The sequence below is a fragment of the Phaseolus vulgaris genome, chromosome 3 (genome assembly GCF_000499845.2).
Source record: "Phaseolus vulgaris cultivar G19833 chromosome 3, P. vulgaris v2.0, whole genome shotgun sequence".
Lineage (NCBI taxonomy): Eukaryota > Viridiplantae > Streptophyta > Magnoliopsida > Fabales > Fabaceae > Phaseolus > Phaseolus vulgaris.
In genome coordinates this window covers 27903509-27930645 of record NC_023757.2, presented here as the reverse complement: position 1 = coordinate 27930645, position 27137 = coordinate 27903509, and the positions used below count along the sequence as shown (strand labels likewise).

Here is a 27137-nt window from a genome sequence, read left to right as displayed (position 1 = left end):
TTGAAATTCATTATTATAAGGCATTTTGGATCACCCAAAGGTTGATTAGTTGTCCTTATAATTAATGGATATGATTGTTGGTAGCGAGTGTGTGTTATTAGTTTTGCTTGTATATCCAAAGATAACAAGTATTTCTAGTTAATGCATATATCTTGCCAAATAATGTTAATATTATTAGCATAATTATGTTTTGTATCTCCCAAAGGAGAACATTAGTATGCATAAAATGTTTTCTAAATCTGTATTCCATGTTTAGTTTATGACTCGAAGTATTAATGCTAAGTATGTGTGATCAAGTATTTGTTCATGTATCTTTATGCGAATGAGCATAGCAAGTAATATTAAGTTTGCTCTTTCCAAAACTGATAGTGCAAAAGAATTTATGAAATTTGTGGAAGAACGCTCCCAAACTGCTGATAAGTCTCTTGCTAGGACATTAATCAGTACATTAACCACCATGAAATTTGATGGTTCTCATACTATGCACGAACATGTCATTGAAATGACTAATATTGCGGCAAGACTTAAGTCTCTTGGGAGAGCAGTGGATGAGAATTTTCTCGTGCAGTTTGTCTTGAACTCTTTAACGTCTGAGTATGGTCCTTTCTATATGAACTATAACACCATGAAAGTCTTCAAGAAACATGCAAAGGGTAAATGACCACTGAAGATAAATGAGTACTCTACTAAGCTCCAGAAGAAGAATGACAAATGTCATTTTTGCAAGAAATTTGGACATTTCCAAAAGGATTGTCTAAAACGTAAGCTTGGTTCGAAAAGAAGGGGATTCCTTTCAACCCGAACCATAAAGCCAAATGAAAAGTTTGTCTTCATGGGGAATAGAGAGAAGGTTCCAATGGAAGTTGTTGGGACTTATCGTTTAATCATCAACACTGAATTTTATTTAGCCTTGATGGATACTTTTTATGTACCTAGTATATTTAGGAATTTAGTTTCATTGTCTAAACTTGATGTTGCAGGATACTCTTTTAAATTTGGGAATGGTTGTTTCAGTTTATATCAGCGTACCTATTTGATTGGATCTGGTACTCTTTATAATGGATTATATAGATTGAATCTTGATAATTTATATGCTGAAACTCTTATGACCTTGCATCATAATGTTGGCACTAAACGTAGTTTAGTGAATGAATGTTCTACTTTCTTGTGGCACAAACGTTTGGGACATATTTCAAAAGAAAGGATGGAGTGATTGGTAAAGAATGAAATACTTCCAAGTTTAGATTTTACTGATCTGAATGTATGTGTGGATTGTAACAAAGACAAACAAACAAAACACACAAAGAAGGGAGCCACAAGAAGTACTCAACTTCTTGAAATTATAACACTGATATTTGGTGACCTTTTGATGTAAATTCTTTCAATAAAGAAAGGTATTTTATCACCTTTATTGATGATTTTTCATGTTATAGTTATGTCTATTTACTGCATGAAAAATCGCAAGCAGTGAATGCCTTGGAAGTTTATATAAATGAAGTGGAAAGGCAATAAGACAGAAAGGTGAAAATTGTCAGGTCAGATAGAGGTTGTGAATATTATGGAAAGTATGATGAAAGTGGACAACACCCTAATCCGTTTGCTAAGTTCCTTGAGAGACGTGGTATTTGTGCTCAATAAACAATGCCAGGTACACCACAACAAAATGGTGTTTCAGAAAGGCGTAATCGAACCTTAATGGATATGGTTAGGAGCACGTTAAGTAAGTCAACTGTACCTATTTCATTGTGGATTTATACTTTAGAAACTATCATGTATCTATTGAACAGGGTTCCTAGTAAGGCAGATCAAAAGACACCTTTTGAATTGTGGACAGGAAGAAAACCAAGTTTGAGAGACCTGCTTGTTTGGGGATGTCAGGCAGAAATTAGAATATACAATCCGTAAGAAAAGAAATTGGATGCAAGAACAATCAATGGATATTTCATTGGTTATTCAACAAAGTCAAAAGGGTATATGTTTTACTGTCCTACCCATAACACAAGAATTATTGAATCTAGAAATGCACGGTTCATTGAAAATGGTGAAACCAGTGGGAGTGATGCCTCACAAAATGTGGAGATTAAGGAAGTTAGAGTACAATGATGAAGAACAAAAAATTAATGATCATGAGTTTAACAATGAACTTGTAGTAGAACAACCACAAGAAATAAAATTAAGAATATCTCAAAGAGCAAAAGGTCTGCTATTTCGAATGATTATGTGGTTTATCTACAAGAGTCAGAAAATGACTTAAGTATTGATAATGATCCAATTTTATTTTTAGAAGCCATCAATGGTGATAATTATGGTAAGTGGTTAGATGCCATGAAAGATGAGCTTAAATCAATGACACAAAATGATGTATGGGACCTTATAGAATTGCTAGAAGGATGCAAAAGAGTCGGGTGTAAATGGGTCTTTAAGACTAAACGTGACTCTCATGGCAATATCGAACGTTACAAGACCCGACTTGTTGCCAAAGGTTTTACTCAAAAGGATGGCAATGATTATAAGGAAACATTTTCACATGTTTCTAAGAAAGATTCCTTTAGAATTATCATGGTGTTAGTAGCTCATTATGATCTTGAGTTGCATCAGATGGATGTTAAAACTGCCTTTTTGAATGGGGATTTAGAAGAGGATGTTTATATGCACCAACCAGTGGGGTTCATTGAAGAAGGAAAGGAACACATGGTTTGTAAACTTAAGAAATCAATATACGGGCTTAAACATGGTTCTAGACAATGGTATCTTAAGTTGAATGATATTATCGTGTCCTTTGGATTTAAGAAAAACATCGTTGATCGGTGTATATATCTGAAGGCCAGTGGGAGCAAATTTATATTTTTGATTCTGTATGTTGATGATATCTTTCTTGCAACTAATGATCTTGGTCTATTAAGTGAGACTAAGAAGTTTCTCTCTAATAACTTTGAGATGAAAGATATGGTTGAGACATACTATGTGATAGGAATTGAAATATTCCGTGATAGATCAAAAGGATTGTTAGGTTTGTCTCACAAAGCATATATTAATAAAGTTTTAGAGAGATTCAGAATGGATAAATGTTCAACATCTCTTGTTCCAATACAGAAAAGAGACAAATTTAGTCTCATGCAATGTCCAAAGAATTATTTGGAACGGAAACAGATGGAGAATATACCTTGTGCATCTATTTTTTAGAGTTTAATGTATGCTCAAACTTGTAAACGACCAGATATTAGTTTTGCAGTTGGTATGCTTGGTAGATACCAGAGTAATCCAGGATTGGATCATTGGAAAGTTGCAAAGAAAGTTTTAAGATACTTACAAGGAACGAAGGATCACATGCTTACTTATAAAAGATCTAATCATCTTGAGGTGATTGGATATACAGATTCAGATTTTGATGGTTGTGTGGATACACGAAAGTCTACATTTGGTTATGTGTATCTTTTAGCCAGAGGAGTGATTTCATGGAAAAGTGCCAAGCAGACAGTCATTGCTGCATCCACCACGAAGGCTTAATTTGTGGCATGCTTTGAGGCCACAGTTCAGGCTAATTGGTTGCAAAATTTTATTTCAGAAATTGGAATTGTTGACAGTATTGCCGAGCCGCTGAGAATTTATTGTGATAACTCCGCAACTATCTTCTTGTCTAAAAATGAAAAGTATTCCAAAGGTGCTAAACATATGAAATTGAAATATTTTGTCGTTAAAGAAGTTCAGAAACATAGAGTGTCAATAAAGCATATTAGCACTGATCTTATGATTGTTGACCCTTTAACAAAGGGGTTACCGCCCAAAACATTTACTGGTCATGTTGTAAATATGAACATTTTGTCTACTAGTGAATGATGAATGTTGTTATTAATGCTTATTTGACACTCTAAGCTCATTGATAAATAAAGTTTATGAAATTTATGTTTTCTATTTTATGTATATGCATGTACATTATGCTGTGAAAACAAGTTATGTTGTTATTGATAAAACTGACATTATGTTTGAACATATTATGTATTTCTCATTATAAAGTCATATTAAGGAGAAAGAATGATATAATAGTACATGGAAGGAAATGTGTTGATTGAGTAAGGCCTTTTATATGCGCATTATGATTTATGTAATTATTAAATCATGAAAGTATTATAACTCATATGAGTCAAGTGGGAGAATGTAAGAAATTATGTAAATTAATTTATATAATGTGACTCACATGACATAAAGTTTGGGTTTTGGACCCGAATATGATTTAATAATAGTAATAGAATTAAAGGTCCATTGGTTAATGTGAGAAATATATATTTGATGATACATAATGAAAACCTACATCTGATGGAGATTGAGAATTAAGAGAAATAGGGTTCTGTTTCTGCAAATAAAAGTTGTTTCACTGTTAACCATCAAGAACGTGTGTGACAATAACGAAATTGTCAAGAGATAGATTGAGAATAAAGGAGGTAAAGAAACTGCTCACGTAGTGATGGAGATCAAGCTCAAGTGGACATGGAGGCCAATCACCAAGATCAAGAAGAGGTAGAGGCGCAAATGGAGGACGCCCATGGAGGTCAAAGCCCACCTCAAAGGCTTACAAGAAGCATGTTCAATGCTTTAGGAGCTAGGGGACGTTTATTTACTCTTTTTGTAATTTCTTTGGTTGAAGGTGCTTATAGGGAAACATTAGAAACCTCTATTGTTAAAGCATCTTTTAGTCTTTAGTTAGGAGTCTTAGGAGGGGGCGTGCGTTAGTAGATAGGTGTAGGAGTAAATAGGGAGGTGCCAAAGTGATGTGAATGTAACTACAAGAACACATGATTATTGACTTTCTTAGGAACAACTTGAGTTGGATTTCAAAGGCACTTTACTTTAGAATTGGATCAATGTTCTAAATTCAAGAACTCACCAAAACTAAGCACCAACCAAGACTCATGTTGAAGTCCATGTATTGTCAAATTGAATCAAAACAAAAGGAAAGAAGAACAAGAATTAAAACTGGACAGAATTTAAATGATAGCTACTGAACCAAAACAGAATTAAGAACACAATGCTGGAAACACAAAAATAAACGGTAGAAAAAGAAGTAAACTCTAGGAATCAAAACTACCGAATGGAAAATTGAAGAAAAGGGAAGAAGAACACTTATAGAATAAGATGCTTGCTGGATTTTGAGAATTGGAAGAAGCCATTCACGCCACTTGGAACCTTGAACCAAGATAAGTGATGGAGTGCCACCACTTGAAGCTCACCATAGCTCACAAGATAAGGCAAAGAAGAGGAAGACTCAAAACTCACAAATTCTCTCCAAAATTGAGTATATTCTCTCTACTATAAAATTCCAATCTGAATTGTGAAGGACCTAAGCCCTCCTTTTATAGGAGTAAGGGCTGGTCATTTACATAGCTTATTCCCTAAGCTACCCAAAAAACTCCTAAGATCACACCCCCCTTACTAAGCTCACTCCCCAAGCTTCTAGAATTTGCTAAACTAAAGCCTAAAGATGCTTTTACAAAAGAGGTGTCTCATGTTTCCCTCTAAGCACCTTTCTAAACATTATTCTATATTATTTACAATTTAAAAGAAACTATAAAGAGAGATATTTAATATGAAGCCTATTATTTGAGAGTTTGTAGACTTCTTTATCTGTAGGCTTGATCTTCTCTTTGACTTCTTTTAATTTGTGAGAAGACTAGAAGGAAGAACTTCAAATGTGTAGGTGAAAATCCTCTTCCTTCATTAATAAAATCCTCTCCTAGTGGATATCCATCATACTCCCCGAGTTGGAGAGAATTCGTCCACGAATTCAGTACTCCTGCATAAAACAAAGTCAGTTTGCTATTATATAAGAGAAGACAAGAAGAAATGGGCAAACATGACTTATCACTTTGAAATGTTGGGAGTTCAAAAAAAGATGGTCTATACACAGACCATGTTGGAAAAGATTGTTTAGGAATGATATTATTTGGTAAAATAGGAGATATGAAAAAATCATCCTTAACATTCTTTATCCAATATGGTGTGGAAGTAGGAACCTTAGGTAATGAAAATGACAAAGAAGAAGAAGACCTTGTAGGCGTAGCACGAGTCAACAAAAGTGATTGAGTTGAGAAGGTATTAAGACTCGGTTTATCATGTACTTCAATTTCCTTTTCATTTTCTTTTTGAGTTTCTTTGGGATTGGTCCTATATGCTAGACGATGTGGTAAAGAAACCCTGTGATGGAAACCAAGTAGAGGATGCTCTAGGCCATGAAGACCAAGCCCAACAAGGGGCCCAAGCCCATCAAGGGGTCCAAGCCCAACAAGGGGCCCAAGCCCAACGAATTACTAGGAGCATGGCAAGAGCTTTGGGACAAGAGTATAATAAAATGGCTCTTCTTATTTCTTTTATAGAATAGGGGTGTGAATGTAATAAAAAGGTGTAAGTAGTAAGGGAGTCTAGTGGGGAGTGTAGATAGGAGCCTAGGGGGTGCCAAACCGAATTTCATTGCATTTGTGTGCCATTTAGCTTGCATTTTCAGCACCTCTAGGCTATAAATAAAGGTGCTTAGCTTGTACAATTCAGATTGGAATTTTATAGTAGAGAGACTATACTCAATTTGGGAGAGAATTTGTGAGTTTTGAGTCTTCCTCTTCTTTGCCTTATCTTGTGAGCTATGGTGAGCTTCAAGTGGTGGCACTCCATCACTTATCTTGGTTCAAGGTTCCAAGTGGCGTGAATGGCTTCTTCCAATTCTCAAAATCCAGCAAGCATCTTATTCTATAAGTGTTCTTCTTCCCTTTTCTTCAATTTTCCATTCGGTAGTTTTGATTCCTAGAGTTTACTTCTTTTTCTACCGTTTATTTTGTGTTTCCAGCATTGTGTTCTTAATTCTGTTTTGGTTCAGTAGCTATCATTTAAATTCTGTCCAGTTTTAATTCTTGTTCTTCTTTCCTTTTGTTTTGATTCAATTTGACAATACATGGACTTCAATATGAGTCTTGGTTGGTGCTTAGTTTTGGTGAGTTCTTGAATTTAGAACATTGATCCAATTCTAAAGTAGAGTGCCTTTTAAATCCAGCTCAAGTTGTTCCTAAGAATGTCAAGAATCATGTGTTCTTGTAGTTACATTCACATCATGTGGTATCTAGAGTCTAGGCTTGTTTTTGCTTAATTCTTGAGTTGTATTGCACTTTACTTCCAAGAGCTCTTTAATTCAAGTTGTTTACCATTCTGTTTTAGGATTTATTTTGAGTTTTCTTGCTGTTTTCTTTTGTTACACCATGTGTTTGTGAAAAGGACTCTAGCACTCATTGTTCATATGAGTATGGCTGCTCTTTTGGAATGGCATTCTCCTTCCTAGAGCTGACCTTAAGCTTCCTTTCACTTGTGGTTATACCTTGTTATATGTCTTTTAATTTTGTAATCATGTCAAGTTTTGTCTTAGTCATGTTATTCCATAATTGTCATTACTTCTTGTAGTACTTTTATTGCTTTGATTGTTTCTTGCTTTGGTATTACTTTCTGTTTTTTAGTTTATTGCTTGATCCTTTGTGCATTTTCATTTTTAGATTTGAGTTCATGCTTGTATCTTCATTCTATACAAGTTCTTTTACACAAATTCCATTATGTCTTTGCTAGTTCATCTTACTGTTTTTCTTTCCTGAATAGGATACTCTGTTTTCTTACAAACGTGCTACTGTTTTCAATTTACTGCAATTAATTGGCTCACTGAAAATTTGTGAAAATTTGGATTTACATACTTCAAAGTGTTACAAAAGCATAGAAAAAAGATTCACATCACCCTGGGCATTAAGTCTATTTGGTGTTCAATCCCTCTTAGAGGTGGTAAGCCTTTAGGAGGATCTTGAATCACATCTTCATAGTCCTTTACCAAATTGTCCAAACATGTGAGACTATCCTTAGCCGACTCACAGTCAATAGTCCTAGGAATAGCTAAAAAAATAGGCTTTTGAGTAACTATTACCCTTTTAACTTGTTGTGTGGACATGAGAAGGCTTCTCTTGGAACTTTTTATATCATTTTCTTTCTCTCTTTTTTCTCTCATTTTAACTTGGTCCTCATGTACTTCCTTTGGAGAGAGAGACTTAAGAGTGACTTTGTGCCCATGGAAGTGAAAAAAAAATTTGTTGGTAAAGCCATCATGAAAAACTTTTCTATCAAATAGCCATGGCCTACCTAAAAGTATATGAGTAGCTTCCATTGGAACAACATCACACAAGACCTCATCTTTATATTTGCCAATGGAAAATGTAATGAGGACTTGTTTGTTCACTACTATCTCACCCACCTCACTCAACCATTGTAACTTGTAGGGCTTGGCATGAGAGATGGTAGGCAATCCAAGTTTGTCGACCACTCTTGTGCTTGCCACATTCGCACAACTCCCCCCATCCACAATCAAAGAGCATACTCTATCACTAATAAGACACCTTGAATGAAATATATTTTCTCTTTGAGTTTCATCAAAAGGTTTTAACACTTGTCCAAGCATGCGTCTTATTACTAATAGGTCACCCTCATGTGGGCTTTCACTTTCACTCTCACTTGGGGATCTAGAAGGTGAGGAATGTCTAGAAGATTCGGACCCATGCTCACTACTATCTACCCCATCATGCATATACATAGCTCGTTTAGAAGGGCAATTAGAAGCAATATGTCCATAGCTTAAACATTTAAAACACTTCTTACTAGACGTTTTAGGTGGTGATTTAGGCCTAGAATTGGAAGTGGAAGGCTTAGACTCTCTAGGTTTGAAAGTAGAGTCCTTAGAAGGGATGTTTGAAAAAAAGTTTTTATTTTTCCAAGAAGAGTGGTAGTAGTTATCTTTAGAAGAATTTTTGAAAGCATTTTTCCTTGCAAGTTGATTTTCAATTTTGCTAGCAAGGTGCACCACATTTTCCAAAGAAGAATATTCTTGTAACTCTACCACGTCTTGAATGTCCCTTCGAAGGCCACTCACAAACCTAGCTATCTTAGCTTCATCACTCTCATCCATATTAACTCGAATTAAAAGCGTGTCTAGTTGTTTAAAGTAATCATCCACACTTAGCGCGCCTTGATGAAACCGTTGGAGTTTCAACATAAGGTCTTTCCTAAAGTGTGGGGGTACGAATCTAGCGCGTAAACATGCTTTCAAATCGTTCCAAGAGACCACGGGCGGCCTCTTGTGTAGGTCAATGTCCATGAGGTATTGATGCCACCATTGCATGGCATAGTCCAAAAATTCTAAAGAAGCTAACTTAACCCTATGCTCATCCCTAACCCCATTTACATCAAAAATTTGGTCCACCTTAGCCTCCCATCCTAAGTATACATTGGGCTCACTTTCACCACTAAAACTAGGAAGTTTTACATTTGGAGAACAAGGGCCAGCCACATGTTGGCACCTCTCTTCATGGTGATGATGTCTTGGCCTTGGATTATGTTCATAATAACCATGGGAGTGCCTTGAAGAATGCCGACTAGGCGGAGGAGTTCTTCTCTCACGGTTGTGATGCATTTCTTCTCGGTTTAACTCCAAACTTTGGAGCCGTGCTTCCATCTTCCTTATCACCTCAAGATAGTGATAAGGAGAAACTATAAAGAGAGATATTTAATATGAAGCCTATTATTTGAGAGTTTGTAGACTTCTTTATCTGTAGGCTTGATCTTCTCTTTGACTTCTTTTAATTTGTGAGAAGACTAGAAGGAAGAACTTCAAATGTGTAGGTGAAAATCCTCTTCCTTCATTAATAAAATCCTCTCCTAGTGGATATCCATCACAAAGTGAGAGAAGAGTTCACACCTTCCTCATGTCTTGGTTTAGGCGCCGGTTCTAGTAGCTTTTAGGAGGGAATTTTGAATTCTTTTAGTTTGATTTTCAGCACCTCTAGGCTATAAATATAGGTGCTGCCCTTGTACATTTCAGATTTGAATTTAGACTAAAGAAACTATACTCATTTTTTGAGAGAGCATTGGAGAGCTTTGTGCCTTCTTCACTAGTCTTATCTTGATGGTTCCATGGTTACCTCAAGTGGCGGCTTGCACATTCATCTAGGAGTCTCCATCCTTCTAGTGGCGTGATCATCCAACCATACATCCATCTTCATGAGCTTTCTCCTCTCCTTCCTTCCTTCTCTTTTGATATTCATGTTTTAAGCTTGTGTTCTTGTGTTTTGGTTCGGCTAGTTCATTTTCCAGCAGCTGTTCTTCTTCTTTTTCATGTTTTGGTTCGGTACTTTTACATTTCCAGCACTCCTTTTCAGCTTTCTTGCCTTTTAGTTCATTTTAATCGGTTCAATTCTGTTCTTAGCCATTTCTATTCGGTGCATTTGCTTTTCCTCTCATTTTGTTCGGTTCAATTTGACAATATGTGGAACTTCCATGAGTTTGGATTTGGTGCTAGTTTTGGTGAGTTCTTGACTTAGAACATTGATCCAATTCTAAGAAAAAGTGCCTAACTATTGTCCAACTCAATCCTAAGAATGTCAAGAATCATTCTCTTCTTTGCTATTGGAATCATATCATGTGGTATCATGAGTTTAGGTGTGTTCTTGTTTAATTTTTGAGTTGTGTAGCACTTTAATTTCAAGAGCTCTTTAATTTCTTACAATTTACGTTTCTGTTTTTAGGCTTATTTGAGTTTGCTTGCTGTTTTAATTCTTTTGCCTATCATATGTTTGAGTATTTTCCTTTTTGAATCCATACAAGTTTTGTCTTAGTCTTGTTTTTCCATAATTGTCATCACTTCTTGTAGTACTTTTATTGCTTTTGTTGTTTCTTGCTTTAGTGTCATATAATTTTTATTCTGAGTTTGATATTTGATCCTTTGTGCATTTTCTGTTTTAGTTTGAGTTCATGCTTGTATTCTACACCTATACAAGTTCCATATACATCATTTTCCATTATGTTTTTGCTAGTTCATAATTCTGTTTTTCATTACTATTAGGATTCCTCTGTTTCTGAAAACGTGCTTACTGTTTTTCCTTATTGCAATTGATTTACTTACTGGAAAATTCTGAAATTCTGGATTTGTGATCTTCAAAGTGTTAGAAAAGATTCAAAAAAAGAAGTACTCAAAAATTCAAAGTACACAAAAAATGATAAATAAAATACAAAAAGTGTACATTTCTGCCGAAAAAATACGGTAATCTGGCAGCGATTTTGAAAACTTTATCTCAATTAATTGGCTTACTGTTTTTGCATAATTCCAGTGCCATTTTTGAGTTAAGATCTTGAAGTTTGTGTGGTTAAAATTTCATAATCCAGTTCGCTCTATATCATTCCAGTTAAATCAGTGAACATCAAGCACAGTTTGCATAAAAAAAAAATTTCCAGTAGCTAATTTTTGTTTTCTTCATCTACTCTAGTGCTTTTGTTTAAGTATTCTTTTGTGTGCCTACTTTCTCATTGAGTTCTTTAATTTTCTTGCTTGTCTTTTGTTCATTAATCTTTGAGTTTGTCAAACATCTAGTATTCCTTTTGTTCTAGCCTTTCTTTGCTTATACTTTTTCTTGTTTGTCTTTATTGTTTCATTGGTTTTGTGGTGGTTGGCTTTGAGATTGGTGTGCTTGCTTTGACATCTTTCATTTGAGGATTCCAAGACCTCAAGATCAGATTGGTGCAAGGACATTATTTCTTTGAGAGTGACCTTTTTCTGCCCAAATTCACTTCGGCACTTTCATTGCCAAGCTCACTGTTTTTGCTAATTTTGTTTCTTAACTTGTTTGCTGTTTTTGTTTGTTTGCTGTTTTTAATTACACATGGCTGGATTTTCAAGTGATGCATCCTACAAGCAGCATTCTCCTTCCAAAGCTTCAATCCTTGGTGAATTACATGAAGCACAATGAACCATTAGACGCTTGGAAGAGAAAATGCAAAAGATGGAAGTGCAACAAGCTAGACCATCTCCTTCTATCCCTGATGAGCATCATTCACATACCTTCAACAAGAGCCTCTTCAAATGATTTTGGCCGTGAAGAAGAGCATAGGAGAAGGAGAAATCCACCACAATTTCATGGACAAAGACATCATAACCAAGGGGAAAGACATCACTACGACAATGGCTTCTATCAAGATGCAAAGTCTAGGCTTCCTTCGGTCAAGCTTCCTTGTTTTAATGGCTCTAGTGATCCTAATGTATATTTAGATTGGGAGGCTAAGTGTGAACAAATATTTGAGATCCATGAGATCCAAGATGAGCATAAGCTTAAGCTAGCCAACCTAGAGTTTAGTGATTATGCCATGAAATGGTGGCATGGTGTTGTAAAAGACATTATCTATCACAAGGGTCCTCCCGTGGACTCTTGGAACTCTAAAAAGGATCACATGCGCGCTAGATTTGTGCCCCCACATTTTAGGAAAGACCTCTTGTTGAGACTCCAACGGTTTCAACAAGGCACGCTAAATGTGGATGAATATTATAAGGAGCTAGAGACGCCTGTGCTTAAAATTGAATTAGAAGAAAGTGAAGAAGCTATGATTGCTAGGTTTGTGAGTGGTCTTAGGAAGGATATTCAAGACATTGTTGAGTTACAAGAGTATTCATCATTGGGTTCTTTAGTTCATCTTGCAATGAAGGTGGAAGCCCAACTTGCTAAGAAAAATTCTTTCAAAAATGCTCCCAATGATGGTTACTACAACAAGTCTTGGAGGAACAAAAAGTCTTTTTCTAAATTTCCTTCCAAAGATTCTTCTTTCAAACCCAAGGAAACTAAGCCATCTACCTCTAGGCCTAAATCACCCACTAGAACGTCTAATACTAAATGTTTTAAATGTATGGGTTATGGTCATATAGCTGCTAATTGCCCTTCCAAACGAAGTATGTACATGCATGAAGGCATTGTAGTGAGTGAGCATGATTCGGATTCTCCTAAGCATTCATTGCATTCTAGTGCATCTAGTGAGGAAGAGAGTGAATGTCCACTTGAAGGGGATTTGTTAGTTGTGAGAAGACTTCTTGGACAAGTTTCACAACCTTTGGATGAAAGTCAAAGGGAAAATATTTTCCATACAAGATGTCTTATTCAAAATAACATTTGCTCTTTGATAGTGGATGGGGGTAGTTGTGCAAATGTGGCTAGTACAAGAGTAGCAGATAAGCTTGGATTGCCTACTATCTCTCATACAAAGCCCTACAAATTACAATGGCTTAGTGAAGTAGGAGAAATAGTTGTAAATAAACAAGTCCTCATCCATTTCTCCATTGGAAAATACAAAGATGAGGTATTATGTGATGTTGTGCCCATGGAAGCCACTCATGTTCTTTTGGGAAGGCCTTGGCAATTTGATAGAAAAGTTTTACATGATGGCTTTACCAACAAACTTTCTTTTGAATTCCATGGTCATAAGGTTACTTTAAAATCTCTCTCTCCAAGAGAAGTCCATGAGGACCAAGTTATCATGAAAAAAAAAGAGGGAGAGTGAAAAAGATAAAAAAGATAAAAAAGATAAGAGTTCTAAGCCTACACTCCTTGTGTCTAGGCGTGAAATTGAAAGGGAAATAGTGGCTCATCATCCTCTTTTTTTAGCCATCCCTAGAACTCTTAAAGTAGAACCACTTGTTGATAGTCCTCATTGCTTGGAAAATTTGGTAGAAGAGTTTCAAGATGTGTTTCAAGATCCTCCAAATGGACTTCCACCTTTGAGAGGGATTGAGCACCAAATTGATTTGATACCGGGCTCTTCTTTACCAAACCGTCCAGCATATAGGACCAATCCAAGTGAAACCAAGGAAATTCGCCAACAAGTTGAGGCTTTGATTGAGAAAGGGTGGGTTCAAGATAGCATGAGTCCTTGTGCTATGCCTATCATCTTAGTGCCAAAATAGGATGGCACATGGCGAATGTGTTCGGATTGTAGGGCCATCAATAACATAACAATTAAGTATAGGCATCCCATACCTAGACTAGATGATTTGTTGGATGAATTACATGGTTCAAAAATCTTTTCAAAGATTGATCTTAAAAGCAGCTACAATCAAATCCGTATCAAACCGGGTGATGAATGGAAGACGGCTTTTAAGACCAACTTTGGTTTATATGAGTGGTTAGTTATGCCCTTTGGTCTAACTAATGCACCAAGTACCTTCATACGCCTCATGCATCATGTTCTTAGACCATTCATCGGTAAGTTTGTTGTTGTTTACTTTGATGACATTCTCATTTATAGCTTATCTTTGGATGACCATAGGTTGCATGTTAGACAAGTTTTAGAAACCCTTAGGAAGGAACATTTGTATGCTAATCTTGCTAAATGTATGTTTGCTCTTGATCATATAGAATTCTTAGGGTTTGTTGTGAGTTGCAAAGGGGTCCATGTGGACAAAACAAAGGTGATGGCCATTCAAAATTGGCCTACACCGAAATCTTTGAATGAGGTCCGAAGTTTTCATGGACTTGCTTCTTTCTATAGAAGATTTGTCCCAAACTTTGGTACCATTGCCACACCACTCAATGACATAGTGAAAAAGGATGTGTTCTTTCAATGGGGAGAAGCACAACAAAAAGCTTTTGAAACTTTGAAAGAAAAATTGACTAATGCTCCCATCTTGGCCCTTCCTAATTTCACTAAGACATTTGAGATTGAGTGTGATGCTTCAAGCATAGGTATTGGGGCTGTTATCCTTCAAGAGGGCCACCCCATAGCCTATTTTAGTGAGAAATTGAAGGGAAGTCATCTCAATTATTCCACCTATGATAAAGAATTGTATGCACTTGTTAGGACTTTGTTTACTTGGCAACACTATCTTTTTCCCAAAGAGTTTGTGATACATAGTGATCATGAATCTCTTAAATATTTGAAAAGCCAAAAAAAGCGTAACAAGAGGCATGCTAAGTAGGTGGAATTCATTGAGCAATTTCCTTATGTGATCAAACACAAGCAAGGCAAAGTAAACATTGTGGCGGATGCTCTTTCTAGAAGATACACTTTGCTAAATCTTTTAAGCTCTCAATATCTTGGTTTTGATCACATTAAGGAACTTTATCATGATGTCCTTGATTTTTCTCTCATCTATCAAGAGTGTCTTAAGGGAGGACACAAAGATTTTTTTATACAATATGGCTTTCTTTTTAAAGGAAAACGTCTTTGTGTTCCTCAATACTCTATTAGATTATCTCTTGTTAGAGAAGCTTATGAGGGGGGTTTAATGGGACATTTTGGGGTTGCTAAAACTTTGGATGTGTTGCATGAACATTTCTTTTGGCCTCATATGCATAAACATTTTCATAATTTGTGTGATAAATGCATAGCTTGCCGCAAAGCTAAGTCTAAAATGCATCCCCATGGTTTATATACTCCTCTTCCTATCCCTTCAATACCTTGGGTAGATATATCTATGGATTTCATCTTAGGATTACCCAAGACATCAAAGGGAAAGGACTCCATTTTTGTGGTAGTGGATCGTTTTTCAAAGATGGTTCACTTTATTCCTTGCCACAAAGTGGATGATGCATGCCACATTGCAAACCTCTTCTTCCAAGAAGTGGTTCACTTGCATGGGATCCCTAGATCTATAGTATCCGATAGAGATCCCAAGTTCTTGAGTCACTTTTGGAAGACCTTGTGGGGCAAGCTTGGGACTAAGCTTTTATTTTCTACCACTTGCCACCCACAAACTGATGGTCAAATCGAGGTGGTAAATAGAACTTTGGGACAACTATTGAGATGTTTTATTTCGGGGAATCCTAGAGTGTGGGAGAATTTACTACCCCATGTTGAGTTTGCATATAATCGTGTAGTAAATTCTACCACCTCTCATTCTCCTTTTGAGGTTGTTTATGGGTTTAACCCCTTAACACCTCTTGATCTTCTTCTTATTCCCCTTCTTGGAGATGTCTTTTGCAAAGATGGGGATGAAAAAGCTTCTTTTGTGAAAACTTTGCATAAAGACATCAAGAAGAGAATTGAGAAGAAGGTTAGCAAGTATGCTGAATTTGCCAATAAAAGGAGAAAAGCATTGTTGTTTGATGAGGGAGATTGGGTTTGGCTTCACTTGAGAAAGGATAGTTTTCCTACTCAAAGGAAGTCCAAACTAATGCCTCGAGGGGATGGACCTTTCCAAATCCTCAAGAGGATTAATGACAATGCTTATGAGTTAGATATGCCTGATACATTCTTAGGTAGTCATACTTTTAATGTCAGCGATCTAACTCCTTTTTCTGTAGGTCTCCAGAATTTGTGGTCGAATTCTCTCCAACTCGGGGAGTATGATGGAGATCAAGCTCAAGTGGACATGGAGGCCAATAACCAAGATCAAGAAGAGGTAGAGGCTCAAATGGAGGATGCCCATGGAGGTCAAAGCCCACCTCAAAGGCTTACAAGAAGCATGTTCAAAGCTTTAGGAGCTAGGGGACGTTTATTTACTCTTTTTGTAATTTCTTTGGTTGAAGGTGCTTAGAGGGAAACATTAGAAACCTCTATTGTTAAAGCATCTTTTAGTCTTTAGTTAGGAGTCTTAGGAGGGGGGGTGCGTTAGTAGATAGGTGTAGGAGTAAATAGGGAGGTGCCAAAGTGAGAGAAGAGTTCACACCTTCCTCATGTCTTGGTTTAGGCGCCGGTTCTAGTAGCTTTTAGGAGGGAATTTTGAATTCTTTTAGTTTGATTTTCAGCACCTCTAGGCTATAAATATAGGTGCTGCCCTTGTACATTTCAGATTTGAATTTAGACTAAAGAAACTATACTCATTTTTTGAGAGAGCATTGGAGAGCTTTGTGCCTTCTTCACTAGTCTTATCTTGATGGTTCCATGGTTACCTCAAGTGGCGGCTTGCACATTCATCTAGGAGTCTCCATCCTTCTAGTGGCGTGATCATCCAACCATACATCCATCTTCATGAGCTTTCTCCTCTCCTTCCTTCCTTCTCTTTTGATATTCATGTTTTAAGCTTGTGTTCTTGTGTTTTGGTTCGGCTAGTTCATTTTCCAGCAGCTGTTCTTCTTCTTTTTCATGTTTTGGTTCGGTACTTTTACATTTCCAGCACTCCTTTTCAGCTTTCTTGCCTTTTAGTTCATTTTAATCGGTTCAATTATGTTCTTAGCCATTTCTATTCGGTGCATTTGCTTTTCCTCTCATTTTGTTCGGTTCAATTTGACAATATGTGGAACTTCCATATGAGTTTGGATTTGGTGCTAGTTTTGGTGAGTTCTTGACTTAGAACATTGATCCAATTCTAAGAAAAAGTGTCTAACTATTGTCCAACTCAAGTTGATTCCTAAGAATGTCAAGAATCATTCTCTTCTTTGCTATTGGAATCATATCACGTAGGATCTCTCATGGAGATAGTGCCTATCTCTTTCTTAATTGTATGTAAAGCATGTGAGAATCATAGACTGATAAGATTTTTATGTGAACACTATTGTATGTGTTCAATCATGTTTTAAATTTACAATGTGATCAGTAGCACCATTATCAATAATCCAAGAACTGAAGGAAGAAATAAAGTCATTACCAGTTTGTGTTGTTATGTTGGAAGGAATAACTTAACTAGAAACATTGCCACTGGATTTGGCCTGTTGTAAAAGAGCTAACAATGTTTGATACTTCTCAGAAGTAAAACCAATTTGTTGAGACTCTACTTCTGACTTTGAACCTTCATGATTCTTCTCATTATTATTAAAATTTGTATTATGAAAAACTGCATTAGTATGACTCTGATTATGGTTCTGATTTTTAAACTTGAAATGAGGTGGAAACCCATGCTTTTTATAACATGTATCAATTATATGCCCTGTCTTTCCACAATGACCGTAAATTTTAGCATTTTATAACCTCATTTGCTAGTAACAATCATTGCCTTGGATTCATCACCAAGAGCTCTGATACCATATTATGAAGTGAACTTTAAGTCTAACTCAACCTCATAAAACCGGGCTTATAAGGTGAGGTTTGCACTCACTTTAAGTTCTAATCTCTAGTCGATGTGGGATCGCCAATATTAAAAATAATCTTTGAATGAAATTTATAAGAATAATAATTATTGAGATTATGATATTCAAACCTCAACTAAATTAAGATTGTTTTCATCTGTGTTAACTGAAAAATTGAGTTAAGAAAAGAATATGAAGAGAAAAATATACAAATATCATAAAAAATTGATTATTTTTTTAAGTAAATTTTAAATTCTTTAATATTAAATAAGTCAGTTTTTTAGAAATTGACATAAACTCGGCCGTGTCAAACTTTTTTATTTTAATATTTATTTTAGTTAGTGTCAACTAAGTTAACACTATTCTACATTAGTATAAATATTTTTATTTATTAAACAACTTATATCATCAAGGACAAAATGATCTCTGAGCATGTTGGTATCTGGCATTGACCGAACAACATGGGTTTAAGCGTATTAATTAAAGTGTATACTATCTGTAGTTAAATTGTACGAAAATTAGGTAATATGGACACTATTTGCGACGTACGTCTTAATCAAGGCGCAACAATGGAATGACCCATTAGATATTATAAATAAGTTCAACAATCATCAAGAAAAATGCATGCCATTATATTATAACATTTATTGTACCCGGATACTGAACACTTACTTAAGCGTCAGAGAACTTTTTGCAGTTGCCCTCCCGACTAAGAGTTGAAGCCTTAACAACGGAAGGAATGAGGACGAAAACAACCAAAGGAGGAGATTCAATTGTTCAACCGGTGGATACTACTGTCTCAATCCCTCACACAAAAACAAAAATAATTATCTCAACTTAAAGTTGACTAAATTAATTCTTAATTGATGTTAATATGACACTAATACAAATATTTTTATTTATTAGAAAGTTAGTATTGACAAAGTTAACGTTCTTTTTAACGTTAAAAAAAATTAACATTTTACATCACGGTAATTTCGGTTGATAGTGTCACGTTTTGTTTGACACTATTGTTTGGAACCTATTATTTTAAAGGGTATGATTAAATTAGAGTTTAGTAATAAGTATTCCTTAATTGACCAATTGAAGTCATATATCATTGAATGCTAAAATGGGGAGAAGAGATTATATGAGGTACTTATTTTTAAATGGTTCAACTTATTTTGAACAAATAACTATTTACCAACAAGTGCTGTTTGAAACGGATTGCAAAGTTGTTTAGGGTGCCCGGAGGAAAAGAGAAGAAGGAATCAGAAACTACAAGCATTGCTGATTGGGCGTTCAGACAGATTCTGCTGCCCCATGTCAAGCCTACTTCCACTAATGCTGCACATAGTTTAGTTGAATTTGTTTTTCATTTACTAAGGAATGAAATGTATTGGTCTATTAGATGGAGCACGTTCCTCATCATTTGCCACCTCTAATTGATGCTGAAGTAACGCCTTTAATTCTATGCAAATTTGGTATCATAGACATCAAAAGAAAACCAAAATATCAGGCGATGATTTCCTTTATTATAATTTATTGATAAAGTGAGATACAAAATATCAGCTCTCACAAGTATGAAGCCAAAGGAAATAAGGAAACACTTATAAGCCAAATTAACTTAAGCACACACTCCACACAAGAAAATGTGCATACAATATAAGAAAGTCGTTGGTAACCATTTAGTTGAATTCAAGCGTTGGCCAAAAGGTAAGCCTCGATGACCTTGAAAAGAGCATCACTCTTGGCTTTGCCAGTTTTGAGCTCATCTTCATTGGGTGGAGCATCTCCTTTGCTGTGGTATTTTATACTCAACTTTACAACTGATCCTCCGTTGGGCCCATCACTGAGTTTGGAGTCGATTGTGATCTTCTCTGCAGTCTCTGGCAAGGCAGCACCTCCAACTATGCTGTAGCTGTATCCCAAGTTTGCCTCATCTATTCCTTCTATTTTGTGCAACACAAACTTTGTCTCCCCATCTGTCCATTCACAATTCACAATTCACAGTTAGTTTATTTTATATGTTGTTCTGTCAATGCAATGCACATACACAAAATATATAGAAGATGAATGAAATGGTACCCTCGAGGAAAGAGATCTTCTTGATGGTTCCGGGGCCACCGTTGCCCTCAACGATTTCAACACTCTTGAAGGAATCAACGGCCTTTGGGACGATGTTATCGGCGTCCTTCACAAGAGCTTTGTAAAGGGTAGCTGGAGCCACGGGAGAAGTGGTTTGGTCTTCGAAGGTGAAAACAGCCATGATGAATGGAATCTAATGAAATGGAAGAATATATAATATCAGAAGAGAAGGAGAAGATGTTTGCTGTGTGGGTATTTGCCAGAGGACTGCCTTCTATTTATAACCACAAACTTTGGTGTGATTGTGCTATTGTTTCTATGAATACCATAGTGTGAAGCTGCTGACACACTGAAACAAGGTTGTTGGAGCCATCATCTGTTTACCAAGAACAAGAACATTCTCTTTATCCAAATAAACAAATCTTCTTAAAACATGCATGTATCATTCTTTTTTATTTTTCCATTATCTCTCTCTTTTAATGTTAAATACTATTAGTTTATTTGTTTGTGACGTGTTGCGATTTTGGAGCTTTCAAATTCAAAAGATGATAAATTGTATATACACATAACTTTCAACTATGGCGATTGTTTGCTGTATTTTCGGGAATAGATTACCATTTTATATTTTTCTTACTTGTAAGAATGAGATATTTCATGAATTTATATTTTTAAAGAAAATAAAATGAATATTTATGATATATTAAAGTGAATAGTTTGTGACATAGTTATTATTAAAAGGTAACTTATAGTGTATTATGCTGTTATTTTTAGCATTTCACAGTTTGTTTCAATTTCACAATGTTATAAAATAAAATAAAAATACGAAATGTGAAACGTGAAAAATCTCCTTTTTATACTGTGAAACTAGTAGTATATAAAATTCTTATTTTAGTTTATGGATTACATAAAAAAAATGTTTAAGCGATTAATATTTTTAATATAAACTAAATAATAATTAAAGAATCCAAAAGAAGAATATTTTATAAAAATTAAAAAAATTGATGTTATCATTTAAGTTATAATTTCTACATTTTGAATTTAATGGATTGGCCGCCATGAATAATTGAAGAATGCTTTGTAGACGCCCTTCCAGATGTTGTTGGACCAATTGGACTTTGGGGGTTTTCATACACCAGATTCCAGAATTTAGTGATTGTAGATACACTTAAATTATAATTATACACTAAGTAAATATCAATTTAATTTAATTAATATAATGATTAATTATTTTTTTCTCTTCTAACTATTCTCAGTTTAATAACTTTTTCGTAATGGATTCTCTGAAATAGTTTCATGCTTTTATATTGAGAAGAGTGAGTTGTGTAGCATAATTTGAAACGAAAGTGATAGACACGACAAAGCTATAAATATGTGTATGAAGTGCATAATGTGAGGCTAATCTGTAAAAAAAGGCTGGTGATACGTTTAAATGGCAAAATACAAATCAATATTTAAAAACACCATAAATCTATACTTCTGATATAAGTGACACGAAGAATTAGCTTAGTAAACAAACATTTTATATTTTAAACTATTATTCTAAAATCATTGTTGAATACTTTTGTAACTTTCATTACATTACCTTTTTTTTATTAAAAAAATAATTTAATTGCAAGAGATTAAAGTGGACTCATGGTTTGATATAAACAGAGCGGCTCAAGTCGAAGTTAAGTGAAAAAAATTGTTTAAATCTTATGATACGCTAAAAAATATAATTTAATAAGATAGTGTGAACTTGACCGACAATATATGATTATTTATTTATATATATATATATATATATATATATATATATATATATATATATATATATATATATCGGCTAGGCGGATGCATGATTATCAGCTTAGTCGTCGCATAAATATTTAGTTTTTATATCATAAGTATTTAAATGATGTAATTGATTTAATTATAAGTATTTAAATTAATTGAAAGAAGTATCATTGTTTTAATTTTATAATATAATTAATATTCATTTTAATAATAAAATTATTAAAAATAAAGAAAAACTTATAAGAAAGAAATTATAAGAGACATAAAAATAATTGAATTAAAAATAATATGTAAAAAGAGTACTTAAAGATAAATAAAAATCAGTGACTAAAGTAAATTTTATAAAAATTGTAATATCTTAAAATTAAAATAAACATGTTTTTTAGAATAAAATATAAATAAGTATTTATAATTTTAGAAATTTTATATAAAATAATATACAAGTTTTAGAGAAGCTAATTTGATATTTAATGTTTAATGTGAATTATTAAATTTGAGAGCTGACCACCCGTTTTACTGACTTGAGCATCGGAGTGCCTTCGCAGGTACCCCCACCATCCGGTGTTCACCCGACGATCGAGTGCCGACTGCCGAATGATAAGCAGGAGGACGATAAGAATCCCAGTTCATCACCCAGTCACCTACCCGACCGAAGGAAGGAGAAGAAGACTTCAATAGTTCTCTAGGTCCCATCTCCCTAGCAGGAACAATTGGCGCCCACCGTGGGGCCCGAGGGAAACTAGCTGAAGGAAAAAAGTAGATGGTCTCAACAAGAAGCATGGAAAGAATGACTGAAGCCGACCAGACGATGCTGCTGCTATCTCTCCAGAGAGAGATGGCCGAGATGAGAAGAAAGACCGAAGAGGCTGCTCAGAAAAACGAGCAAGAGCTGCAAGTTCTCCGTAGGGAGAACGAAGAGATGAAGAAGAAGCTGGGGGAGGGAGGACCCTCCGTCATACCGACGAATGTTGTCGGCAAGTCGTACACCTCTCCCCCCGACCCAGATGTGGCCGAGGGAACGAGAGGCCGACCCCCTCCCCGAGACACCGAAATGGGCGACGAGTCGTGCCTAATCAGGTCCACCCGGACGACCCTGACGACCGACCCGAACTGCCGACATCCCTTTACGACGGGTCGACCGACCCGGACGAGCATATGGACGCCTACACCACCCATATGAGTCTGTACACTTCGGACGACGCCGTCTTGTGCTGAGTGTTCCCCACATCCTTGAAGGGTGCAGCCCTTAGTTGGTTCACCAAGCTCTCACCCAACTCCATCGATAGCTTTGCCACGCTCGTCGCAAAGTTTGAAACTCAGTTCGCGACTAGCCGGCTGCACCACCTGACCTCCATCGCCCTGGTAGGCATCCTCCAGGAGAAAGGAGAGTCACTGAGAATCTTCGTGGATAGGTTCAGCAAGGTGGCAATGAGCATCCGGAATCTGAGCCCGGACGTTGCCATGCACCACATGCTGACGGCCCTTCGCCCGGGACCCTTCGCCGACAACCTGTGCATGCAGCCGGCCGACAGCTTGGACGAGCTGAGGAAGAGAGCTGCCAAATACATGCAGTTGGAAGAGCTACGGGAATTCCGTAACCAGGCCCGTGTCAAGGCCGGTGGGGAGAAAAACAAGGAAGAAAAGGACCGCCAGGGGCGACCGAGTCAAAGGAACGACCGACGCCGGGACAACCGAGACCAACCGATCCGGTTCTCAAGATACACACTCCTGACGACCGAGAGGGGGAGGATTTTGGACGAGACCCTCAATGCCGAATTAATCCCTCCCCCAAGGAAGGTGGCCAGCCCAAATAATGCCGATCGGAGGAAGCAGTGTCGGTACCACCAAAACACTGGACACTCAACCGACGAGTGTCAGGCCCTTAAGGATAAGATCGAGGAACTTATCCAGGCTGGGCATCTCCGTCGCTTCTTCAGGAATGGCCGAGACCCACCCGGCCGGGCGGATCCACCCAGGCGGACGAGGTCTCCTCAACGCGGCCGAAATGACCGAGATAACAGAGGCGACCGACAACCCGTGAGGGCCGACCCCCCTCGAAGAGACGATCCCCCCAGGGAGGTCGATAGGAGAGGTAACCGAGAGGTTATCAACACTATAGCCGGTGGCTTCGCCGAGGGAGGAAGCACAAACAACGCTCGGAAGAAACACCTCCGGGCAGTACACCAGGTGAACGCAGTGGCATTCCGACCGAGGATGCCACCCATCACCTTCACGGACGAAGACTTCAAGGGCGTAGACTACCGCCAGCAAGACGACCCGATGGTGATAACGGTCGACATAGACCGATTCACCATACGGAAGACCCTCGTGGACCAAGGAAGTTCGGTAGATATCCTTTACTGGAAAACTTTCAAGGCCATGAGGATGACCGAGGCCGAGATGATGCCATACGACGACCACGTGGTAGGATTCTCGGGCGAAAGGGTGGGTACCAAGGGCTATATCGACTTGTACACCACCTTCGGATAGGGGAAGAACACCAGGACCATCAAAATCCGATATCTGGTCTGCCAACACCTCCTACAACATCCTCCTCGGCCGACCATCCATCAACCGACTAATGGCCATAGTATCAACCCCCCACCTCGCAATGAAGTTCCCTTCATGAACAGGGGACATTTTCACGGTCCACGTAGACCAAAAAGAAGCACGAGAGTGCTACGCCGAGAGCCTCCGGGTGGAACCTTTGAGGGCCGACACCTCTCCCCTCAGAGTGAGGAAGTCCTCCCGAAAAGACCGCTCCCCCAGGAAGGACCGACGAGGGAGATCAAGCCAACCGTGGCGTTGGTGGACCTCGATACTGGGCGACCGAGGATAGACTGGAGGCAAAAGAAGAGTTGAGGAGAATCCCCCTCCTCAACGAAGAACACAGCACGGCTGTAGGAACAGCCTTGGCAACGGCCAAGGCCGAGATCATGCACGCCGCGTTGAAAAAGAATGTCGACATGTTCGCGTGGACGCCGGCCGACATGCCGGGGGTAAGCCCGGATGTCATCACCCATCGATTGTCAATATTCAAGGAAGCCCGCCCGATCTCCCAAAAGAAGAGGGACTTGGGCAACGAAAAGCGACTCGCGGCGAAGGAGGAGGCCGGCAAGCTCCTGTCGGCCGGATTCATAAGGGAGGCCCGATACACGACATGGTTGGCCAACGTCGTCATGGTCACCAAGCCGAACGGTAGCTGGAGGATGTGCGTCGACTACAGAAACATCAACAGCGCATGTCCGAAGGACACCTACTCGCTCCCGAACATTGACCGACTGGTGGATGGGGCGGCCAGCCACAAAATTATGAGCTTCCTGGACGCTTACTCTGGCTATAACCAGATAAGCATGCACCCGAGGGACAAGGAGAAAACGGCCTTCATGACGGCCGACGCCAACTACTATTACGAAGTCATGCCATTCGGCCTCAAGAACGCAGGGGCGACCTACCAGCGCCTCATGGACAAAGTCTTCAAAGGCCTAATCGGCCGAGCGGTAGAGGTGTACGTGGACGACATAGTCGTGAAGTCCGACTCTTTTGATCAACACCTGAAAGACCTGGACGAGGTCTTCAAGGCCTTAAGGGGAGTCAACATGAAGCTTAACCACGAAAAATGTACCTTCGAGGTCGAGGGAGGGAAGTTCCTAGGCTTCATGCTCACTCACCGGGGGATAGAGGCCAACCTCGACAAGTGTCAAGCTATACTCAACATGAGAAGCCCGAACAGCGTGAAAGAGGTGCAACAGCTCCTAGGGCGGCTGACCGCCCTCTCCCGGTTCGTCCCCCGCCTAGCCGAGAGGACGAGGCTGATGGTCCAGCTCCTCCGGAAGGGCAAAAAGTTCGCCTGGGACGACCAATGTGAGGAAATCTTCAAGCAGTTCAAGGAGTTCCTCACATCCCCGGCCGTCATCCAGAAGCCGAGGCCCGACCACCCAATCCTGGTGTATCTGGCAGTCTCGGAGGAAGTAGTCAGCGCTACCTTGGTACAGGAAACCGAGGGCGAGGAGGGACCCGTATACTTCGTTAGCCGAACCCTCCACTCGGTCGAGACCCGATACCAGATGATTGAGAAGGTGGCTCTTGCACTGTTCCTCACGGCAAGACGGATGCGCCCCTACTTCCAAAATCACTCCATAACTGTAAGAACCGACTACCCTATTTTCAAAATTTTGTCTAAGCCGGACCTTTCAAGGAGGATGATAGGATGGTCAGTCGAACTCTCTGAGTTCGACATACGCTATGAACCGAGGGGCGCCATCAAGTCTCAATGCCTGGCCGACTTCTCGGCCAAGCTGACACCACTACCCACCCTCTCGGGCGGATGGACTCTCTACGTGGACGGCTCCTCAAATAAAACAGCTTGTGGAGCGGGAGTCGTCCTGAAAGGGCCGGTGACCTCTTTTTTGAGCAAGCCCTCCAGTTCGGATTCCGAGCGACCAACAACCAGGCCGAGTACGAGGTCCTGTTGGCCGGGCTGAACCTAGCCTACGACATGGGAGCGCGCGAGGTCACATGCAAAAGCGACTCCCAGGTGATGGTCGACCAAGTCAATGGAGATTTCGAGGTTAAAGAGCCTTTGCTGCAGCGGTACTACCACGCGGCCAAAAACAGTATCGCCCGCTTCAGCAAAGCACCCTTGCAACACATACCGAGGGAGGACAACAAGAGGGCCGACATCCTGTCCAAGCTCTCGGTCACCAAAAAGAAGAGCCATCAGAGGTCAGTCATACAAATATGGCTGAGACACCCTAGTGTGACGGAGGCCGAGGCCGAGTGTCTGGCTATAGAAGAAGAAGAGGCTGAGGCCGACAACTGGATGACACCCGTCATCCAATACCTAACGGACGGCACGTGCACGGCCGACCAAGAGAAGGCGATGAAGCAACAATGCGCCCGATACACCATGATCAACGAAGATTTGTATCGGAGAGGCTACTCAACCCCCCTGCTAAAATGCATCACCAACAAAAGGGCCGAGTACATCCTGGCCGAGATCCATGAAGGAGTCTGCGGAAATCACGTCGGGGCAAGAACGATGGCCGCCAAGGTCTTGAGAGCCGGCTAGTACTGGCCGACCATGCAGGGCGACTGTGCCGAATACGTAAAGAAATGTGCCAAGTGCCAAGAGTTCGGCCCCCTCCTCCACACCAGGCCGGAAGAACTGCACAGCATCATCTCCCCGTGGCCGTTCGCCATGTGGGGGATGGACATTATCGGTCCATTCTCCCCAGGGAAGGGGCAGACCAAGTTCCTCCTGGTGGGAGTCGACTACTTCACAAAATGGATCGAGGCCGAGCCCCTCGCTTCCATCTCGGCGAAGAATGTACAAAACTTCGTATGGAGGAGCATCGTTTGCCGATTCGGCGTCCCACACACAATAGTAACTAACAATGGCCGACAGTTCGTCGACCGAGGCCTACAGTCCTTCTATGACGACCTGGGCATCAAATCCATCACGGCCTCAGT

At 38.8% G+C, this 27137-nt stretch overlaps 3 protein-coding genes across 3 annotated transcripts; 2 read left to right on the top strand and 1 right to left on the bottom strand.

The window, feature by feature from the left end:
* Positions 1 to 19308: 19308 nt before the first annotated feature.
* Positions 19309 to 20293, bottom strand: LOC137839036 (pathogenesis-related protein 2-like). Its single transcript, XM_068648164.1, has 2 exons — positions 19893 to 20293; positions 19309 to 19789 (listed from the first exon to the last, which is right to left on the bottom strand). Exons 1-2 carry the CDS (start codon positions 20071 to 20073, stop codon positions 19503 to 19505), a joined length of 468 nt encoding a protein of 155 aa, XP_068504265.1. The 5' UTR covers positions 20074 to 20293; the 3' UTR covers positions 19309 to 19502.
* A 2132-nt stretch (positions 20294 to 22425) lies between these two features.
* Positions 22426 to 24155, top strand: LOC137839476 (uncharacterized). Its single transcript, XM_068648591.1, has 2 exons — positions 22426 to 22639; positions 22909 to 24155. Exons 1-2 carry the CDS (start codon positions 22426 to 22428, stop codon positions 24153 to 24155), a joined length of 1461 nt encoding a protein of 486 aa, XP_068504692.1.
* A 2008-nt stretch (positions 24156 to 26163) lies between these two features.
* LOC137839475 (uncharacterized) lies at positions 26164 to 26736 on the top strand. Its single transcript, XM_068648590.1, has one exon. It carries the CDS (start codon positions 26164 to 26166, stop codon positions 26734 to 26736), a length of 573 nt encoding a protein of 190 aa, XP_068504691.1.
* The last annotated feature ends 401 nt before the right edge of the window (positions 26737 to 27137 follow it).